We start from the raw sequence: 17,931 nt of genomic DNA, 5'->3' as shown, positions 1-17,931 counted from the left end.
TCCTTTGGAGGAAAAAAAAAAAAAAAAAACAAGATTTCTCCTTTCACTCCTGGCCTGACCCTCTTCCCCTGCCCTCCTGACTCCCCATCTCTTTGCAGTGCTTTCTGGAATCCACTCAACTCTAAGTTAGTGTCCCATGTCAACTCCTGCTCAACGTCTCAACCACAGCACCCCACAGAGCTGGGGAGACCAAGGGGTGCTCTCCTAGCTCCTCACCGTGTGGACACTGTCATTCTCCCACATTTTGGCAACAGTCTGTCTTCCTGAAGCCCCACTTTCTGGCCTCCCACGACTTAACCCTTCACCATCAGCTTCTAGATCCTTCTTTTGGACTCTATAAAGGGTTTTTATTTTTATTTTTTTTATTTTTGTTTTGGTACTTGGGATTGAACCCAAGGGTGTTCAATCACTGTGCTTCCTCCCCAGCCCTTTTTAATTTTTATTTTGAGATGGGGGTCTTGCTAAGTTGCCTAGGCTGGCCTTGAACTTGTGGTCCTCCTGCCTCAGCCTCCCCAGGAGCTACGATTACGAGCGTGCACCACTATGCCTGGCTTGAGTCTAAGGATTCTGATATGAGACATCCCCTTACCCATCCAATGCCCTTGACCTCCTCAACTCCAAAACTCCCCATCCTCTGTTCCAGGTGCTGATGCCCAGGCTACACCTCACCTTAGACTGTCAGCACCCCAAGCCACCGTCCATTAACACCTTCAATTCTAGAATTCCCACTTGCTGGTCACTATATTCCACCCTTTGGCCTTCTCCCCCCATTACTTAACTACCCCCAGCTTTTCTATTCCCCCGAGATCCCCATTTCCTTTTCTCTGGATTCATCTGCTGCTTCCTGGTTTTCATTATGTCCTTCCAAAGCTGGACTCAAAAAACCCATCCATTATTTTTCTGCTTCATCTTCTCTGAAACTCAATATTCCAAATTAATCAAATTATCCTCCCTCCCTGTACTCACAGCCAGATTATGGTGCTGCTAGAGGAAGAAAAAATTTAAAATCATACTGCAGAGCAGATGAGGTCACTGCAGACCCAGGGTTCCCAGCCCCAGCTGGGCAGAGCCCCACAGAGCCCTACAGCAAGAGCCCCACACTGTCCTCCCAAGTCCCCCAACCTCCCACCTCTGCCGTCCCCACCCTGGACCTGGCCCCTCCTCCACAACCATACATGCACTTCCTCAATTCCATACCCTTTTTCCTAGAAAATTACTGCCCTCTTCACTGTCTTTTTTCCTCCAATGTCAACAGGAGAAGTATCACCTGCCCTTCCACAGCTGACCCTTCTAGCCCGCCATCTCCTCTGAGACTTTGCCCTGTTGACATCTCCTCTCAAGCCTGACTTCAACGTGCCCTTCTCTGCTGGCTGCTTCTCCTGGCCAGCAAGCCCCAGTCTCTCCATCTGATGGCACCTCTCTCTCTCATCCTCTCACACACCCCCAAACTTCCCCTCCACCCCTCATCCCCTATTATGGTTTAGATGAGAGGTGTCCCCTCCTAAAAGCTCAAGTGTGAGACAATGCAAGAAGATTTAGAGGAGAAATGACTGGGTTCTGAGAGCCCTAACTCAATCAGTGGATTAATCCCCTGATGGGATTAACTGGGTGGTGGCTGAAGTGGGTAGGGTGCGGCTGGAGGAGGTGGGCACTGGGGGTGTGCTTTTGGGGTATATATTTTGTATCTTGCAAGTGGAGTCTCTCTCGGCTTCCTGATCATCATGTGAGCAACTTCCCTCCACCACTCTCTTCCACCATGATGTTCTGCCTCATCTCAAGCCCCGAGGAATGGAGCCAGATGCTTATGGAGTGAGACCTCTGAAGCTGTGAGCTCAGCCTCCAAATAAAATTTTCCTCCTCTAAAATGGTTCTGGTCAGGTCTTTCAGTGACAGTAGCAAAAAAAAAAAAAAAAAAAAAAAACTAACTAAAACAACCCCTGCCCACTGTAAGGCAGAATCCATTCTCCCTTTCTCTTCAGGGCTGGGCTACTGGGAAGAGTCCACTTTCCTCTCCTCCCAAGATCCCCAACCTTCCTCCACCTCATTTGGAAATGGCTCTCTTAATGCTATTGAGTTAGGGCCATTCGGTCCTCGATCATTCCAAAGCCCCATTAACTTTCTGTCCTTCCTGGGATCTTTCAGTTCTTTCAATACCTCCCCTTCCTCTATTCCAAGTGTTGCTGAACCACAACCAAACTTTTATTATTTTATTTGAGGGTTTTGTTTTTGTTTTTGTTTTGGTGGTGCTGGGGTTGAGCTCCATGCCTTTCCTGTGCTAGGTAAGCACTCTACACCCGGCCACGCCCCAGCCCTGGAGCTTTACTGGAGCTTGTGCAAGCTCATCTCTACCCACTGCTTCAAGTACCAGCAACAGGATCAGGGTTCCCTGAGCTGTATCTCCTAGCGCCAGTCCATTTTATAACTCGTTGTCTGACCAGGATTAAGTAAGAGCGAAGCCAGATTCATTCTTTCTACCCAAACCTGCTGTATTCCTCATTTGGTGGACAACGCTGCAACCCACCCAGCCACCCACATCAGAACTCGGAGTCCCTGCTTTCCTGCTTCCTCTACTCCTTCCTACCACCTTGATGCGGGTTGAAAGATCTGCTTTGATGTTGTGTGTTATCAGTGCCGGGAAGGAGCCCAGAGCGTGGTGTGACTAGGCATGCCCTCTATCCCCAAGCCACACCCTCAGCCTGAGTCTGTCTCCTTAACAGAGCCTCAAATCTCTTTTCCCTCTGAAATTCTGCTGCTGTCATCTTGCAGGTCCTCATTTCTTCTTGCTATCCATCCTGGGCAAATGAATTGAGGTGATTTTTTCTAAAACACAGAGAATCGTGTGATTCTCTTGCTTCAAATTTCTTACTAGTCCTCATCGCTTAGGAGAGAGCTCAGATACCTGAGCACAGCACAGAAGCGGGAATCCATGAGATCCGATCGGGTCTACAACCCAGCTGATGCCCCTCTGGCACCCAAGCCCCACCTCTGCTATCTCTTCCTCCTGAGCCTGTACTCACCTGGGCTCCCTCACAAAGGGAGGACATCCTCCCTCAGCACCCACGATTCCCAGCCCACTCTTTAAAATCCAGCATAGACTCTCCATGAGACCTCTCTAACCACCCACCCCCACAACAGTTAGCAACTCTGGACATCTGTAGAGTGTAAAACTTGTCACATTGCTCAGCAATGGAACTGCTGGCTTTCTGTCTCCTCTACCACGCGACTGAGCTTTTTGCAAAAAGGACTTTGGTTTTGTTCATTCCTATATCACCAGAGCCAGCAAGGTGCCAGCCATAACAAACACTTAGAATATACTTGCAGAGAAAGAAGGAAAGAAGAGATTGGGCTTTATTATAAAGTACCTCCACAAGTAGGAAACAAAGTTATTTTCTGGACATTACTAGTGAAAATTCACAGATAAGGGCCAAGAAACGTCATTTGAAGAAGTTGTATGCCTCCTTAAGGATATGCAAATCCCTAAATCCTTCCCCCTTCTCTCTGCCACCAGAGCAGTGGCTTCCCATAGTTTGCCTTTCTAGACATTCCCGGGGCCACCCCTCAACACATTAACCACCCGGTGCCTGTGCCCAGCTTCCCAGCAGCCAGGGGTCAATCCAACACTCTGCCTGCCTCACCCTCACAACTGGGCTCTGAGCACTGCTGAAGGAAAACCACACCAGCCTGTGGATCAGGCACACAGATTCTTAGTCTTCAACCTCAGGTGATCCTTCAGTTCCCCAGCAGCATGTTCTGTGTGTCCCTGGCTGAGCACCATTCCTGTCACCCAAACGTGCGCTGCATGTTCTCACACACCTGACCTGACACATTCCCATGCGCTTCTCCTCCCTACAAAGCACCCTGCTTCCTTCCTTCCTGCAAAAGTGGAGGCAGTCAGGCATCTTTAATTTCCTAGACACCCACTCTCAGCTTCACATACCTTTATTTTTATGCATCTCAGGAAGATGTGCACTTCCCTAACCCAGGCTAACATGCAGGCACCCCGACACCATGAAAACACGACTTGCCAACCATCCTCTTCTGAACCTGTCTACGAAGACTAATCCTTCCCCTCAGGCCTCTGCCTAACCAACAAATCCCCTTCGCCTCCTTCCCTCTGGTTTCCAATTCCCCACTCCACATTTTCCTTCCATCTGACTATAGTTCACAACCACCTGTTATATATTTTATGAAGCTCTGGAAGAAAGAGCACAAAGCCTCCAAACATAAAGAAATGGTAAGGACAGGGAAATGCTCATGAGCCTGATTGGATCAGGGCATGCTGCATGTGTGAGCTCAACCACCACATGGAACCTCATTCATATGCACGACGAATATATGCTCATCGAAAAGTAAAAATAAAAAGTTCTTTTTAAAAATACCTTTTTGAAATATCCCAAGCATTTCAGGGAAGTAAGAACAATATGCAATCGTCCCTTTGTGTTGTCAGAGCTAACTCTCTCTGGGAAGCACCGGGCCAATCCCATTACCTTTTTTCTTCCCCGGAGGTAACCACTGACCCAAAACAAGCCTTCCTATTCATGGTTATATACTTGGACTGCAGCTGTTCCTATAAATATGTAGTGCCGCTTTTCATATTTGTGCATTTTACATAAGTGTTATATTTTCCATATTCTGCAATTTGCAGAATCATGTTTTCAAGAAGAATCCCTGTTAGTACACACAGAGCAACTTCATTTTAAGTTTTGGAGAATACTCCATTGTGTGAATTTATCATCATCTTAGAACTGTTACCCTTCCACATGTCTACCTCTCCTCTCCCATCTCCTCTTTAACCCTCTCCGCCTTGTCTTTTGCCCTCATCACACCTCTCAGACCGCCCTCTCCTCTAGTTACCACCCTGTCACCAAACAAGGACACAAGTCAGCAGCCCTGATCTGGCAGGGCCCCTTTGCAACGTTCTTCCCTGAGACACTTCTTCTTCCTGGGGGTCCCTTACTTTCATCTCACTCTGATTCACACCACCCATAATTGGAGGGAGGTCCTACTGGCATCAACGGGGTAGGGGCCAGAGATGCAGGTCAACATCCTTCAGTGCACAAGGCACTCCCACACCAATGAGAACTGTCAAGCCCGGAGGCTAACAGGCCTGAGGCTGAGACTCCCAGGTCTAGATGTTGGTCCTCTGCGAGATTCTGGTCTGAGCCCTCTTCCCTTCCCACTGACTGTCTCCCTGGGCCACCTCACCTGTCCGGCATACAGAATGAGCTGGGTAGGTGAGACTTTCCTAGGATCCCTGAGATCCCAATAAACATGCACTGAAGACATCTCCTGCCTGCTTTGAGGGACTGAACTCACCCGAATGTTGGGCCGCTCTGGAGGGACCTCGGACACCATGTTGTGGTTGGATATGTCACTGTTGGTGGTAGCAGGGCGTTTCCCACCTGTTTTATTGGACATGTCCAAGGCCGATCTGATTTCAAATGGAACAAAAGAAATAGACTAGTCAGAGCCAAGAAGCAATGGGGGAAAAACTTCCCCACCCATCAAGAGATCATTCAGAGTTTCTCCTCAGTTCTTCTGGGATTATATGCTGGTCATCCCACATATTCTCTCTCTTCTCTCTTTTTTTTATTTTAAAAATCTAGATTCTCAGACTCCAGAACTCCTTCCCTTCTAATCTTAAAGGTACAATGGCTTGGTGGCCTAGGAGTCAATTAATTATCCTTTCCTTTTTTTCCCTTTCATTCAGAGATGCAGAATCCAGCATAGGCCAAATTCATGTTCAGCCCTCAAGGTTATATCAGATTCTCTCTCTGCCTCCTGCCAAGGCCCCTGGGTGCTATGCCAACCTCAGACCTGGCTTTGACTCTTTCGGTTCAACCTGTGAGGTACACCAGGGAAAGGGATGGGGATGTCAGGAGATGGGTCCCAGAAGCTTCCAGTCTCAGAACTGAGGGATCCCAAATCCCTTCTTTTCCTTCCCTCCCCATCATCCTCCCCATCCCAGTGCAAGGTGGCCATGGGATGGTGGTGACACAAGATAAAAAGGCCACACAGTAAATAGAAGGCAAAACTTACGTTTTCAAGTCGAACTTCTTGTTCTCCTCTGGGACTTGGCCAGTCACTGGGTGACGAAATGTGTTCCGTCTGTCATTGTGGCTGTAGAGGCAACAGTGGGAGAAACTGTGATAAAAATGCGGAGGACAGAGACACCAGCCAAAGGGAGAACAGACCCTGGGCAGTGACGGGGCAGGTGACCATGAAAGCAGCTCTACCTCTGCACCCCCAAAGGGGGCCAGAGGGAGAACAAGGCTTGAGTGGCAGAAGCTGCTGCTGGGGTGGGGAGGGGTGGGGTGAGGGAAGAGAAAAGAAGCCTCGTCACCAATCACTAGTCACTGTCAGCCACTTACTAGAGCTCCCCAGGCAGGACACCAGCCACACTGAACTATCTCAGGCATGCGTCGCAGGTGCGGTGTTTGAACTGTCTGTCCAACACAGTCAAGATTTCATGCGTGGCAGGTTCCCAAGCAGGGAAGCTGCCTGCCAGTGTTCTGCATAAAACACGCTCCCTCATTATTTGCTGAAAGAACTCTCCTGTGACCTTGGACTAGTTCTCTCCTGCTTTAAGCTCCATCTCTTTCTTGAAAGGAAACAGGAGACTCAGAAACTCCATTCTTGAGCTTGGGCCGGGACTCGCTCATGCTCTGAGCCCAGGGTCCTCCATCTAAGGGCTACTGGATGTCACCGAGACATCGCGAGCTGTCAGGCATCAAGGTCAGTGCTGGCTGAACAGTCAGATCTAATTAAGGGACACTGTGGCTGGGAGTGGAGTGGTGTGTTATGAGGACAGCCTGCCAGGAAGCATGAACCAGGGGCGGGGTGCAGGCGAGGCAGATGGGGAACGGTACACAGAGGCAGCCTGTGTCTCTGCTGGCTAGCTGGATGTCAGGCCAGCTTCCCGGTGGCCTCTCAGGGGGCATAAGGAGGAAGACAGCAGACAGACTTCAAGAGGGGCTGGGGCAGTGGCCTATCTGGGTTGTATTCCATTAGCAGTGACCACCTGGCAGGAAGGTAGTAGCAGACATTTGAGCACCCAGCCTGTGGGGGCTAAGGGAGCTTTAAGGAGCACTTCTCCCACCCCTCGAAAAATACTGTGAGAGTCCAGAGAGCGCAGGCTCTAGCAGACTCTAAGAGAAAGCATAGGGACTAAGGTGGGGCCACTTCAGACCTCATGGCAAAGACCCAGTGTTCTGTTCAGCCCCCCGCAGGTCAGCGGTGGGGAAAGAGAGCTCAGTCGCTTCAGCTGCTTCAGGGAAGGAAAATAACCTTGTTGGCACCTCTTTTAGCCCAGGACACATCTCACCCTTGCGCTGCCTGCTGAAGCTAAAGATAATATCAAAGTGTGTTTTTTCCAGCTTCCAAACTGGTCATGTTCAGATGTAAGCCAAAGGCACACAGGAGACAGCAGCACAGCAGGTAGTGGCTACAGCCAATGGGAAAGTCTGACTGTGCAGCCAGGACCCCAAACCTGACCAGTGTCCTCCTGGCTTCTGACTCTAGAACACTGGGAATCCACTCCCCACTTCCCAAATGGCGGTTCCAAGGTTCCAAAGACGATGCTCTCAACTTAATCACAGGGGGTCTTTGCAAGGAAAGGTACCTGCCTGCAGTTAACCTTGTCCCTGGCTCTGCCCCTTTAGAAGTCTGGTGCAAAGGCAGTGGTGACAGTGACGCTCCTTGAGGTAACAACTTCTCTGCTTTCACCCAGTGGCGTGGGGCACTTGTTCCCTCCCACCCTGTGCCCCTCCAGGCCCCTGATGCTCTGTGTGTTCCCGATGATAGCTCCAGGGAGCTTCCTGCAGGCTCTGGTACAGACAGACACACAGAAGCAGGCAGGCAGTCAGCTGTCAGCTGTCTGGAGTCTCCCAGGGTACGGCACATTTCTCCCTGCCCCAGAGTCTCCTACCCAGCAACCCCTACAGATGACGTGCTCTCTCCATCCCCACACTACCAATTTCAAAATAGCTTCCCCTTCACGGGCACTGCAATGCAGCAACCATTGACCTAACTGCGCTCTCCTCCCAGGTCATCGCCAGCAGACCCCTCACTGCCAAGCCCCCAGACGGGAACAGGGTGAGTGCCAGCGCCGCCGGCTCCGAGTTCACCAGGCTCGCGGTCTGTGGACGAGATCCCTACCTGGCTCGTCGGTCAGCCCGAAACTTCAGCATCTTTTTGGCAGCTCAGTCCCCAGTTGGGCAGCGTCGGAGGACCCGCCAGCCACCCTGCTGCTATCATCCCTCTGAGAAGTAAGTCCTCGGGTCCAACCCCGTAATGCCGTGGCAGAGGAACAGCGCAAGTGGTGGCAGGCTGTCTGCTGGTTGCCCCTCTTCCCGGCTCTGGCATTAGAGAACAGGGAGGGGGCTCTCCCTGTGTGATGGTAGGGGTCACCCAGGTGCCCCAGCGGGCCTGCAGCTTCCTAGTATCCGGCTGGACTACCACCGGTCAGAGGACTGGAGACTGGATAAGCGAGGAGGGGATGGCATCCTCCTCGTTCAGGTTCCCAAGGAGAAAATGCAGCCACGGAGAGTTGGGGCGTGCACGGAGCAGGTGAACCACCTCCAGGTAGTGCGACCTCACTGAGCTAAGGACACAGAGTGGCTGGGCGGGCGGAGGAGCATGGGGCTGCATTCCCATCTGCACGGCAGAAACTCATGCCAGCTCGACCTGCAGGGAGACGGTGCTCCTTGCTTCCCAGCTCCCAGCCCAGACACAGGCTCTGGAGCTGAAAATCAGCTTGCTTCTCAGACACCCTTCAGAGCCTGAGGGTACAGGGTTAAGGGAAGCTCCAGGTTCATTCCCTGTTACTGCTGCTGCTGCTGAGAGGCTGAGATTAATTGAGAAAGTCTCCTTTCTCTTCTCCTCTGCCTACCCAGCCTGCTGTACAGACAGAAGCCACTGGCCTCTGCCCAGCTGCCCTCAGACCCAGCAGCTCTTCTGCCCTCTGGGAGCCGTAGTCCAGCTGGGAGGGACGGGACTTGTGGATCCAGAGTGTGGATGGGCGTGGATGTCGGGGAGCCAGAGCTGATGGCAAGGAACTGGGCTTCTCTGCTCTGGCGAAATGAAAGGAAAGCTTCCTCCCAAGGCTTGTGAGGAAGAGGGCAGCAAATGGGGCTTGAGAAGGGGTCACTGTGTGTTTACTGCTGCAAATCTTCCCAGATGCAAGATGATAAATTCCAGCTGGTGCCTGTCAGATCAACTCACGAGCAAGGAGGTTTTGCACTGATGTTAATTCCCCTGAATTCCCCAGAAGCCAAAGCTGGTCAAATCTCCCCCTTTCTTAATGTCTTCCTTGTCTTGGGATCCTTGGTCTTCGAGGACTTCTTGAAGGTCACCTCCTCCCACCCCTGTCTTCAGGCAAGCAGGCTCACTAATCAATGCTCATCTCAATGAAAGCACCTTGGTGGTTTGCAAAGGGTTCTAGCAAAGGACACCCAGGCCCACCCAGTTACCTTACCCTGCCAAGATGTTCTTTTTGATATCAAATTCCAGTTCCTCTGGTTTTCTATATTATTCCATTTTGTTTTCACATGACAGGTTCCTTTTAAACCAATACGGCTCGTTTTTAGAAAGACCAGGCATTGTGTTGACATCATAGTCTGTTGCTATGGTAATTCTGTGATATCACAACAGACACTGAAAAGGAGGGGCTAATCTAATTTTGATGGAGGATAGAACTTGGTCAGGGAACAATGTCATCAGCGAATGGAAAAGCAAATGGACAACATTATTATTTAACCCATGAAGAGTCAAGCTGGTTGGGATATAACTGGGGTCAACAGCTGCTGATGTTTAAACAGCTAATCCTAAATCCAAAAGATCAATATATTCAGCCATTTAGTGGGACTTTTGCAAATGATTCATCCTGGTGACAGGAGGCCTAAGTTTTCAGAACATGCCCTCTTCCTGCCGCTGATCCATTTAATGGAGCCCTGCTGTGGTTGTGCTGTGCTGAGCTCTCTTCTGAGGCCTGTTTTGAGGACCCTGCCTGTGCATAGTAGGTGCTCCATAAACATTTGTTGAATGAGTAAATGAATGAATGAAAGAAACTCTCTGGGCTCTGATTCAGTTTTCAGTCACTTGCATTTGGAGTCTGACATTATATTACCAAGGGCTTCCCTATCTTAGCTCTCTCTTAAAATTAATTACTTCCTCTCTGAAGAGAAGCTCTGTTTCTGCCCCCTCGCCCCCTCACTCGGCTTCCCTGCCTGGCTCCCCCCAGAATATATAGTTTGGCTTGGATCCATCTTCATTAGGAAGGAAAGAAAATTAAGCTCATCTGCACAGGAGGAGGAGGGGGTGGGGTGCATTGGGAAAATGAGTTTTCTTCCTCTAGAGGAGGCAAAAATAGCCCCTTTCTCCTCAAGCTGAACTCGGGGGCCTCCCACAGCCTGTGCTTAAGTGGCAAGTTAAATTAACTTCTCTCCTGCCCAGTGACGAGCCAGGGAAAGAGGAAGGAGGGGAGGCTCCAGGGCTTCCCTGCTTGCTGAGAGCTCCGAAATCCTCCTCGGGGTGGAGCCGGCACATGGAGGGCCCAGCTGGGGCTCTTTCCCTTTATCACTAAACTTATCACTAAACTGCATGGTGCGACAGATTTTCATTTTAGGTTAAACGGCAAGAACTTCCCAAGAGAACATTAAAGGGGGAAACAAGAATAGGTAATCAGTTTCCTCACTCCTCTCTCCTTCCTTTTGGGATGTCAAGAGGCTTCCATGGCTCAAGGGCAAATGGTTATGAATACAGACCTGAGTGGTCCTCTCAAACTGCACCCAAGAAAAGCGGGGGAAACCCAGTAAAGGACATCTGATGTCAGAGGCCGAAGCACTCTACACTCCGGGTTGCCAGTCAGTGGTCACTGATTCACTGGTCCCAAGAGGTGACCCCAACAGCATTGCCACCGGTGAAAAGAGTACTTGGCAGGACAGGGCTTCCACTCGGGATCTAGCATGAATTAGCAGTGTGACGTCACTTCTTGGGCCCTTAGTTTTCTCATGTGCAAATGAAATACCTTCTAATTCTCTGGAAGAATAGCTGCAAACTTTCAAAATGTGAAATGTTTTATGCATAAGACATTAATAGCTAGGACCATTCTGCAGAAGAACAAATCCAGGGGCAAGCATTCCGAAGTGCCAAGACCAGTCAATTACAAAGACAAGACAAGAGTCTTCTCCACTCTTAAGGCCGCCGTCTCTCCTCCTTGTTAGGACTTCTCTATGCTTTAAGACCTCCTCAGCATCTGCGTGGCGTGGCCCTGGCCCTTCATATTTATAAGCCACAACATTAACCTGTCTTCCTGTCCCTTTGCTGGCATGCACATGAGCACATACACACACTCAGGCACCCAGGCTGGATGCCCAGGGCCCCCACTGTGAGATAAATATTGAACAACTAGAGAAACACACTCCACTCTTTCCACCCTGGGGGCCCCTCTTGGTGATCTGCCTGTACCAAGTTGCTTCATTCCATAGCTCCTGAAAATTTGCTGACAGAGAATTAGTCCTGGCCCAGCTTCCCCATCCCAAGGATGCCCTGGCTTCTGGCAATAGAGCTCATGAGGCAGGAGAGAGGACTGTGGCGTGAGTGGGAAGCGGGGCTACTGGGGCCCATCCCTCCCACTTCCTTCTTTCTCCCAGCTTTCTCTGAGCCAAGGCTGTCCACACTCAGGGAAGGTGGGGAGAGCTCAGCTCCTGCTCTCTGCCTCCCCTTCTGGATCTCATCTTCATTGTCTGGGAGCCTTATCTGCCCCAGCATTCAGTCCCAATTAAAAACCAACTCTGTTTAAATTTCTAACCATCTTGATGCGCCAGATTCCGGAAGCTTCTCCAGTCATTTGCGGGAGAAAAATACACTTTCCTAGCTACCTTCTTCCCACCATGGTCCCCCTGTTTTCCTTCCACTTGCTGCAGCATAAAGATGAGGTCAAAAGGGGGTGGGGCCTGGCAGCACCTCAAGGTGTCTGCGGGCAGGAGGAGACCACTCAACAACACTGTCTGGTTTCCACACGCACCTGCAGATCAAAATGCCAGCTCCACAGGTGCCGGGGACCAGCTGCCAGTGGCTCTCACCTGGCAAAGTACTTGTCCTCTCTTTTCTTCTCTGCCCTTGCCCTGGCCCTCCCTTGAATGCCACAATTATTTAGAAAATGGCAATACGGTGCCCTCTCCCAAGTTGAGACCACTGGGCTGAGGATTCAGGAGATGAGATCCAGGCTGCTTAGCTCTGTCCATCCTCAGGGATCCTCCTCCCAACCCAAAGGGACAAACACATCATCCTTACCTGCTATGGCCAGGTATGGAATGCCAGGGGAATTCCACCTGAGCTCAGCCCTACCTCAGACAGAAAAAAAGAGCTGGCTCAATGGACAAGATGGGGCACCACAGATCAGGGGGGCCCCCTTCCAGCTCAGGCATCACCGCTTTCCTGTCTCTTACTGGATTGCCTCTGAGCCTCTGCCTGAGACCTCCAAAGTCTCTTTAAAAATATATGTATTTTCTTAGTTGTCAACGAACTTTATTTATTTATACGTGGTGCTGAGAATCAAACTCAGTGCCTCACGCATGCTAGGCAAATGCTCCACCACTGAGCCCCAGCCCCAGTTCTCTTTATTCTTACACTACGAGCCAGGAAAGTCTAAGGCAGTGTGTGTGTGTGTGTGTGTGTGTGTGTGAGAGAGAGAGAGAGAGAGAGAGAGAGAGAGAGAGAGAGAGAGAGAAGGAAAAGAAAGAATAGATACCATGCTGGAGAACTTCAAGCGATCTTCTACCCTAGTTGAACTATTTTATCTTTAAACTGATTATTTTACTTTATGGAATTCCATTTGCCTTCTGAAAAACAACGATAACCAGGGTGGAGTGTCTGCAAAGCCATGCCAGTTACTGACACCCTGAAACTCCTCCAGGTTGGCTGCTGAAGAGCCTTCCCAGTGCCCCTGCCCCACCTCCCTGACCAGTGCCTGGGACCTTGTTGCCTCTCTGTGACCCAGAGACTAAGGCGTTAAACCTGGGCCACAGGGCCTGCCAGGACACCAGGCCAGTGTCCTTTCTGGCTGAAAAAAATGACTGAAGACCCTTCCAGTGGGTGGCCTTCCCTTAACTGCCTGCACACTGACATCCTTTCCAGTGGGTCAGAACTCTGGTTCTAAGACCCAGAAGCTGTCAGAGCAGAATGGAAGGCATTTCCCGCTTGCGATGGCCCCACTTAGAGAACTGGGGCAAGCCACCTGCCCAAGCTCCCCACAATCTGTTTGCTGGGTGCTCTTGTTCTGCTCCTGCCAAGGGAAAAGGAGACGATGCTCACTACAGCCGGGCTCCACCGCTTCCTTCCTCCAACCTCCCCAGGTGGCTAACCCAGATAGGCAGGCAAACCAAGGCTCCCTGGCCCGGCCTCCACAGTACCTTCTCCTGCCAGTCAGCAGTATGGAAAAGATCCCCAGGGGTGACAGGGCAGGCTAAGAATTAATTACGCCTCTTCCCCAGCTGAGTCCAGTTCCAAACCCCTGCCCTTCAGAGGCTGAGGCGGCCCCACGATCCACTTCAGGGTCTACAGAAGGTCACTGGAACCATCTCTCTTCATTCCTAACTCAGCAGATCTGGTCCTGGAGTCCCACAGAGAGCAGTGACCCCACCCACCCCACCCCATGGAAAAGAATTTTACAGAGTGCGTGCGAGGAGAGTGATGGAGCTGGGCTCTCCCTCCCGCTCCACACCCTCCACAGCCACCAAGGCTTCTGGGTTCCTGATCCAGCAATCTGAGACAGTCAAGCTGTTTTCTCATTTTAACAATAAAACAATGGTACTAAGGGATGCTGTCTTCAGCACACAATACCAACTGGCCACCAGGCTAGACAGCCGAGGATGAAAGGTTACCAAGCTCTGAAGGGATATGGAACAAAGGGAAATAAAACTCATGTAGTCTCTGGTTCTCACGCTGGGAGGGGAAGAAGGAAGGCCCACTGCGGAGTCAGGGAGGCTGAGGTTTACTGCCCTGGCCACAGTGATGGGAGTGATAAGGCAGAGTTCACATCTCCCAGGGTCCCTCCATCCCTGCTGATCACCAATCTCAGTTCCTCATCTCCAGGAAGGAGAGAAGGCTTCATGAGTCACTGGGAGACACTGGCTTCCCAGCACCGCTCCAAGAACATAGCAACAAAAGCCACAAACCCTTTCACTGGTAATGCCTGTGGGCGACAGATCAGGGGACTATGTGTGATGTGGGCGAGAGTCTGGCAAGAGGTGCGTGGGTGTGGAGGTCTGAGAGGGCGGCCACATACAGACTGCCCACTGCCCGGGCCTTCTTCCTGGCTATGCCCACCCCCCAGCTCCCACGCTGAGCTGACGAGGAGCTAGGGGAGCAGGGCCGTGCTGCTCTGAGGGGGATGTTGCGTGATGACTGGAGGAGACAGGAGAGTCAGCCTCAAACCCTCACCCTGCCCTGGGGATCGGATGGCTGGGTGACTTCCATCTGTCTCCCGACCCCTCCCCTTACTGGCCAGCTGGACTGATGAGAGTCTCCACAGCGGGGGGGGGGGGGGGGGGGGGGGGGGCTTTGTCTGGGGAACAGGAAAGCAATAAATCACCCAGAGAAGGCAAGCAGGAGCCTGGACACTGCTTCTGCAGGAAGAGCTTCCCAACTGGGGGGCTGCCCGGGAAGAGAGTGGCCAGGCAGGTGGGATGGTAGCATTGCTCCTCACTAGCCCAGGGAGTGCCAGTCTGCGCTGGCCCCGGGAGGGCTTGGGCTGGCCTTCTGTCTGAGACCAGGAATAACGCAGCAAGCTGGCTCACAGATGCACGGTGGGAAATCTGAACACCTCTTTTTGCCAGGAGTGAGGAGCCCGGAACTTCCCATGTACTTGGGGAGCTTGCCAAGGGCTCCAAGAGCAGAGGACTCTCCCTGGATCACGGTCTGCCATAGGGAGGCTCCAAAGGGAGCTTGGGAACAAGGGTCGCCCATGGAACGAGCCAGAAAATAACTGTGTCCAGGACAGTTGCTGCTGTCTTTCCCCTATGTGACAATCCTTCATCCATTCCCCTGACATCCTGGAGAGGAAAAGTGAGATCTGGAAGAGACTTGGAGAACTTTGACAGCAAAGGGTCATGGACACTTTGGATTCTTCTTAAGGAACAGGGTAAGATCAGCAATCTTGAGTCACTTTACCTCTCTTGGGGGTTCAGCTTCCCCGTCTGTAATGGGGAACAGCACCCAGGGTGGCTTGGAGGATAAAACGAGATCACATATTTAAAGCTTGGCACATAATTGTTGCTCGGTAAGTGGCTGATGTTACAGTGATTAATAAAATAAGCAATGCTACCCCAAATCCATATCATCTAATTTGATAGTCATTAGTGATGTGTGGCTATTCAAATTTTAATTAAAATTAAATAAAATTAAGGTTTCAGTTCTTCAATTATACTAACCACCTTTCACAGAGGCTCAGTCCCCATTCTGGCTGGCGTCAATCACACTGAACAGAACAGCCACAGAACATTCCATCATTGTAGAGCATTCTATTGGACAGTGGCTTAAGCTAGATTTTTCTCTAAACCAACTTCCAGCTGTAACACTTTTGGATTCTATGAGACACTTAATTCCAAACAAGTTTATCCTTCCAGCAGCCGATATGTGCCCAGAGCCCTCAGGAAATACAAAGTCCCTCATGGTCCGACGCAATTCCAAAAAAGAAAGGAAAATCTGCTGCCAACCACAACAAAAAGTTAAAAATTAAAAACCAAGTGACATGTTCCAAAGTCCAATCAAAACAAATCTAGATACTACATTGGTTTTTTAAATCTTATGCATTAAGACTCCTTTTGGGGAGTCTGAAAGCACTGTCATCCTATTGGGCACAAACTGGAAAAGGTCCCTAACGCAGCCTAAGGGAAGAGAACTGGACAGAGAAAAGAGCTGCAGTGGAGGACAGGGACAGTGGGGACTTGTTCCTCCTTCCAGTCTCATTTTCCTTCTGGAACTGGCCAACCTCTGGTCTAGGCTGGAGGGAAGACCAGGAAGGAGGAAGGGAGGCCTCCTTTAGGGCCTTTACTCCAGAGCAGGAGGAGCTGGCCTGCAGGGAGATCAGACAGGCTAGCTGCCACCACAACTGGCTGGCTTAGGATTCCTCCTTCCCTGCACCCACCCAGATCTGGAGCCTGCGGACACCAGGTAATCCCAGGAAGCAACCTGTTCTGGAACCGACGGCGCAGGAAGCACGTGCCATGGATAACCACAGCTTACTGCAGGGAGGAAAGGAAAGCTGAGAGGAATGGAAGAATTGCTCCCAGGCCTATATCAGGCCCAGAGCCGTCACCAGTCACATCCACATAAGGGAAAGAGGGGGCCTGAGGGAGGGAAGGAGGGAGGGAATGAGATAAGGGACTGCTGCCTCCTCCCTGTCCCCTGCCACACAGTAGCCTTTAAGGAAGACTTAAAGCACCTTGGGGTGGGGGAGGGGGAGTGAAGAGAGAGAAGCAAAGGGGATAGGACACTGTGCAGGCCCCAGCCAGGACAGAAGCCAGCTTTGGTAAGTGACACCTGAGTAACAGGTGAGTCTGCCTACACCTGTTGGACCAACTATCCAGCTGTTGCAACTTCTGCTGGGCCTGGGAACAGGAATGGCTGCACAAGTTACAGGGCCCAGTGCAAAAGAAAATCCCAGGGTTCCTTGTGCACAACTTAAGAATTTCAGGATGACAACAGTAGAGTGTTAAACCAACCGAGGGGCCTCTGAGCAAGGGAGCCGGTGCACAGATGGCCCCCATGAAGCCCACCCACCTGGGGACAGTCAGTCCTCTCTACTTCTGCAAGTGCCTTGGAGGCGGCTAGTCACATTTATGGCTGACTCTTAATACCAGGCCTATGGGACAGTGTGCCCGTTCCTCTCCTGTACTCTACTTCCCTCTCTTTCTTGGCCTCAGATGCCCAGAAACTTGGCTGCTCCTGCTCCTGCCTTGCCCTGCCGAGCCTAGGGGCTGGCACCTCCCCCTGATTGCGCCTAGTTTCTGTTTGCCTATGGGGCAGCCCAACCAGAAGAAGCACCAAGTGACAGCCACCAGCAGGGTTAGGATGACTCTCTCTCTCAAATGTGTCTTCAAGACTGGCCCAGGGAGCAGAGCGTTCCTGTCCAACAGGCCCCTTAGGGCCAGAGTCCCTGTTGAGGTCCAGCCTAACATCACCATGATGTCATCCAATCTTTCTCCTCCCAAGAAGGACAACAAAAGGGCCCCCAGCAAAGGAGGGGATAAGGTCAACATTTCTCCTTTGATGACAAACAGGGTCTCATTCTTGTTCTCATTTGAGCACATGTTGAGTAGAGACCCGCGCAATCCCATCAGCTGAGGAAAGCCAGTGTGTCCCCCTCCTCGCTCCTCCCGCAGAGCCGAGGGACCCCTGCCCACACTCCTTACCCAAGCCTGACACGACACGGGAAGGTGCCCGGGTCACAGACCACAACTACTGTGGAAAGTGAGGAGATAAGGGTCGCTCAGGGAAGTGGAGGGAATGGGGACGACAGAAATCTAAACTCCAAAGATCGCTTCTCTATCTTCCCGGGTTTCAATCCGGCTCCCCAATGACAACTTTGTCTTGTCTTCCTAATGACTGAAGAGTTCACCCCCTGTTCTCTGCAGTCACCCCGTTCTGTCCCACCATGCCCCTCTCCACAGTGGACTATGGCCTTGGCAATAGCACACTGTCCTAGCCGGCCGTGGCAGGGTCCCAGGAAATCAGCCCAGAGAGAGGCCGACGCTGCCTCTGCCCAGAGCTCCCAAGCCCCTCTCTGGAGACAATGGCTCAGAGGCGAGGGAAGAGCCGGGCTCCAGCTTTGTGTGCAGGGTGGCCATAGGAAACCATTGTCTCTGTCGCAGGACAATGCCCGATTGCATCTCCAGCTTCAGGACTGAGGAGTTCAACCCTTGGACAAGA

At 51.4% G+C, this 17,931-nt stretch overlaps 1 protein-coding gene across 15 annotated transcripts in view; it reads right to left on the bottom strand.

Annotated features, from left to right (window-relative positions):
* Positions 1–17,931, bottom strand: part of PLEKHA6 (pleckstrin homology domain containing A6) — a 144,861-nt gene that overhangs the window by 40,409 nt on the left and 86,521 nt on the right. For all 15 annotated transcript variants that reach the window (XR_014022516.1, XM_081298125.1, XM_081298127.1 and 12 more), the window contains 2 exons: positions 6,040–6,120; positions 5,317–5,431 (listed from right to left, as the gene is read on the bottom strand). Coding sequence is in view for 14 of the 15 variants with exons in the window: in XM_081298125.1 (XP_081154251.1) it covers positions 5,317–5,431; positions 6,040–6,120 (196 nt within the window). In the remaining variant the exon portion in view is untranslated. The remainder of the gene's footprint in view (positions 1–5,316; positions 5,432–6,039; positions 6,121–17,931) is intronic.

The sequence above is a fragment of the Spermophilus citellus genome, assembly GCF_964194105.1.
Source record: "Spermophilus citellus genome assembly, chromosome: 6".
Taxonomy (NCBI): Eukaryota; Metazoa; Chordata; class Mammalia; order Rodentia; family Sciuridae; genus Spermophilus; species Spermophilus citellus.
The sequence above is the reverse complement of the archived record's forward strand: the minus strand, read 5'-3'. Positions and strand labels throughout refer to the sequence as shown.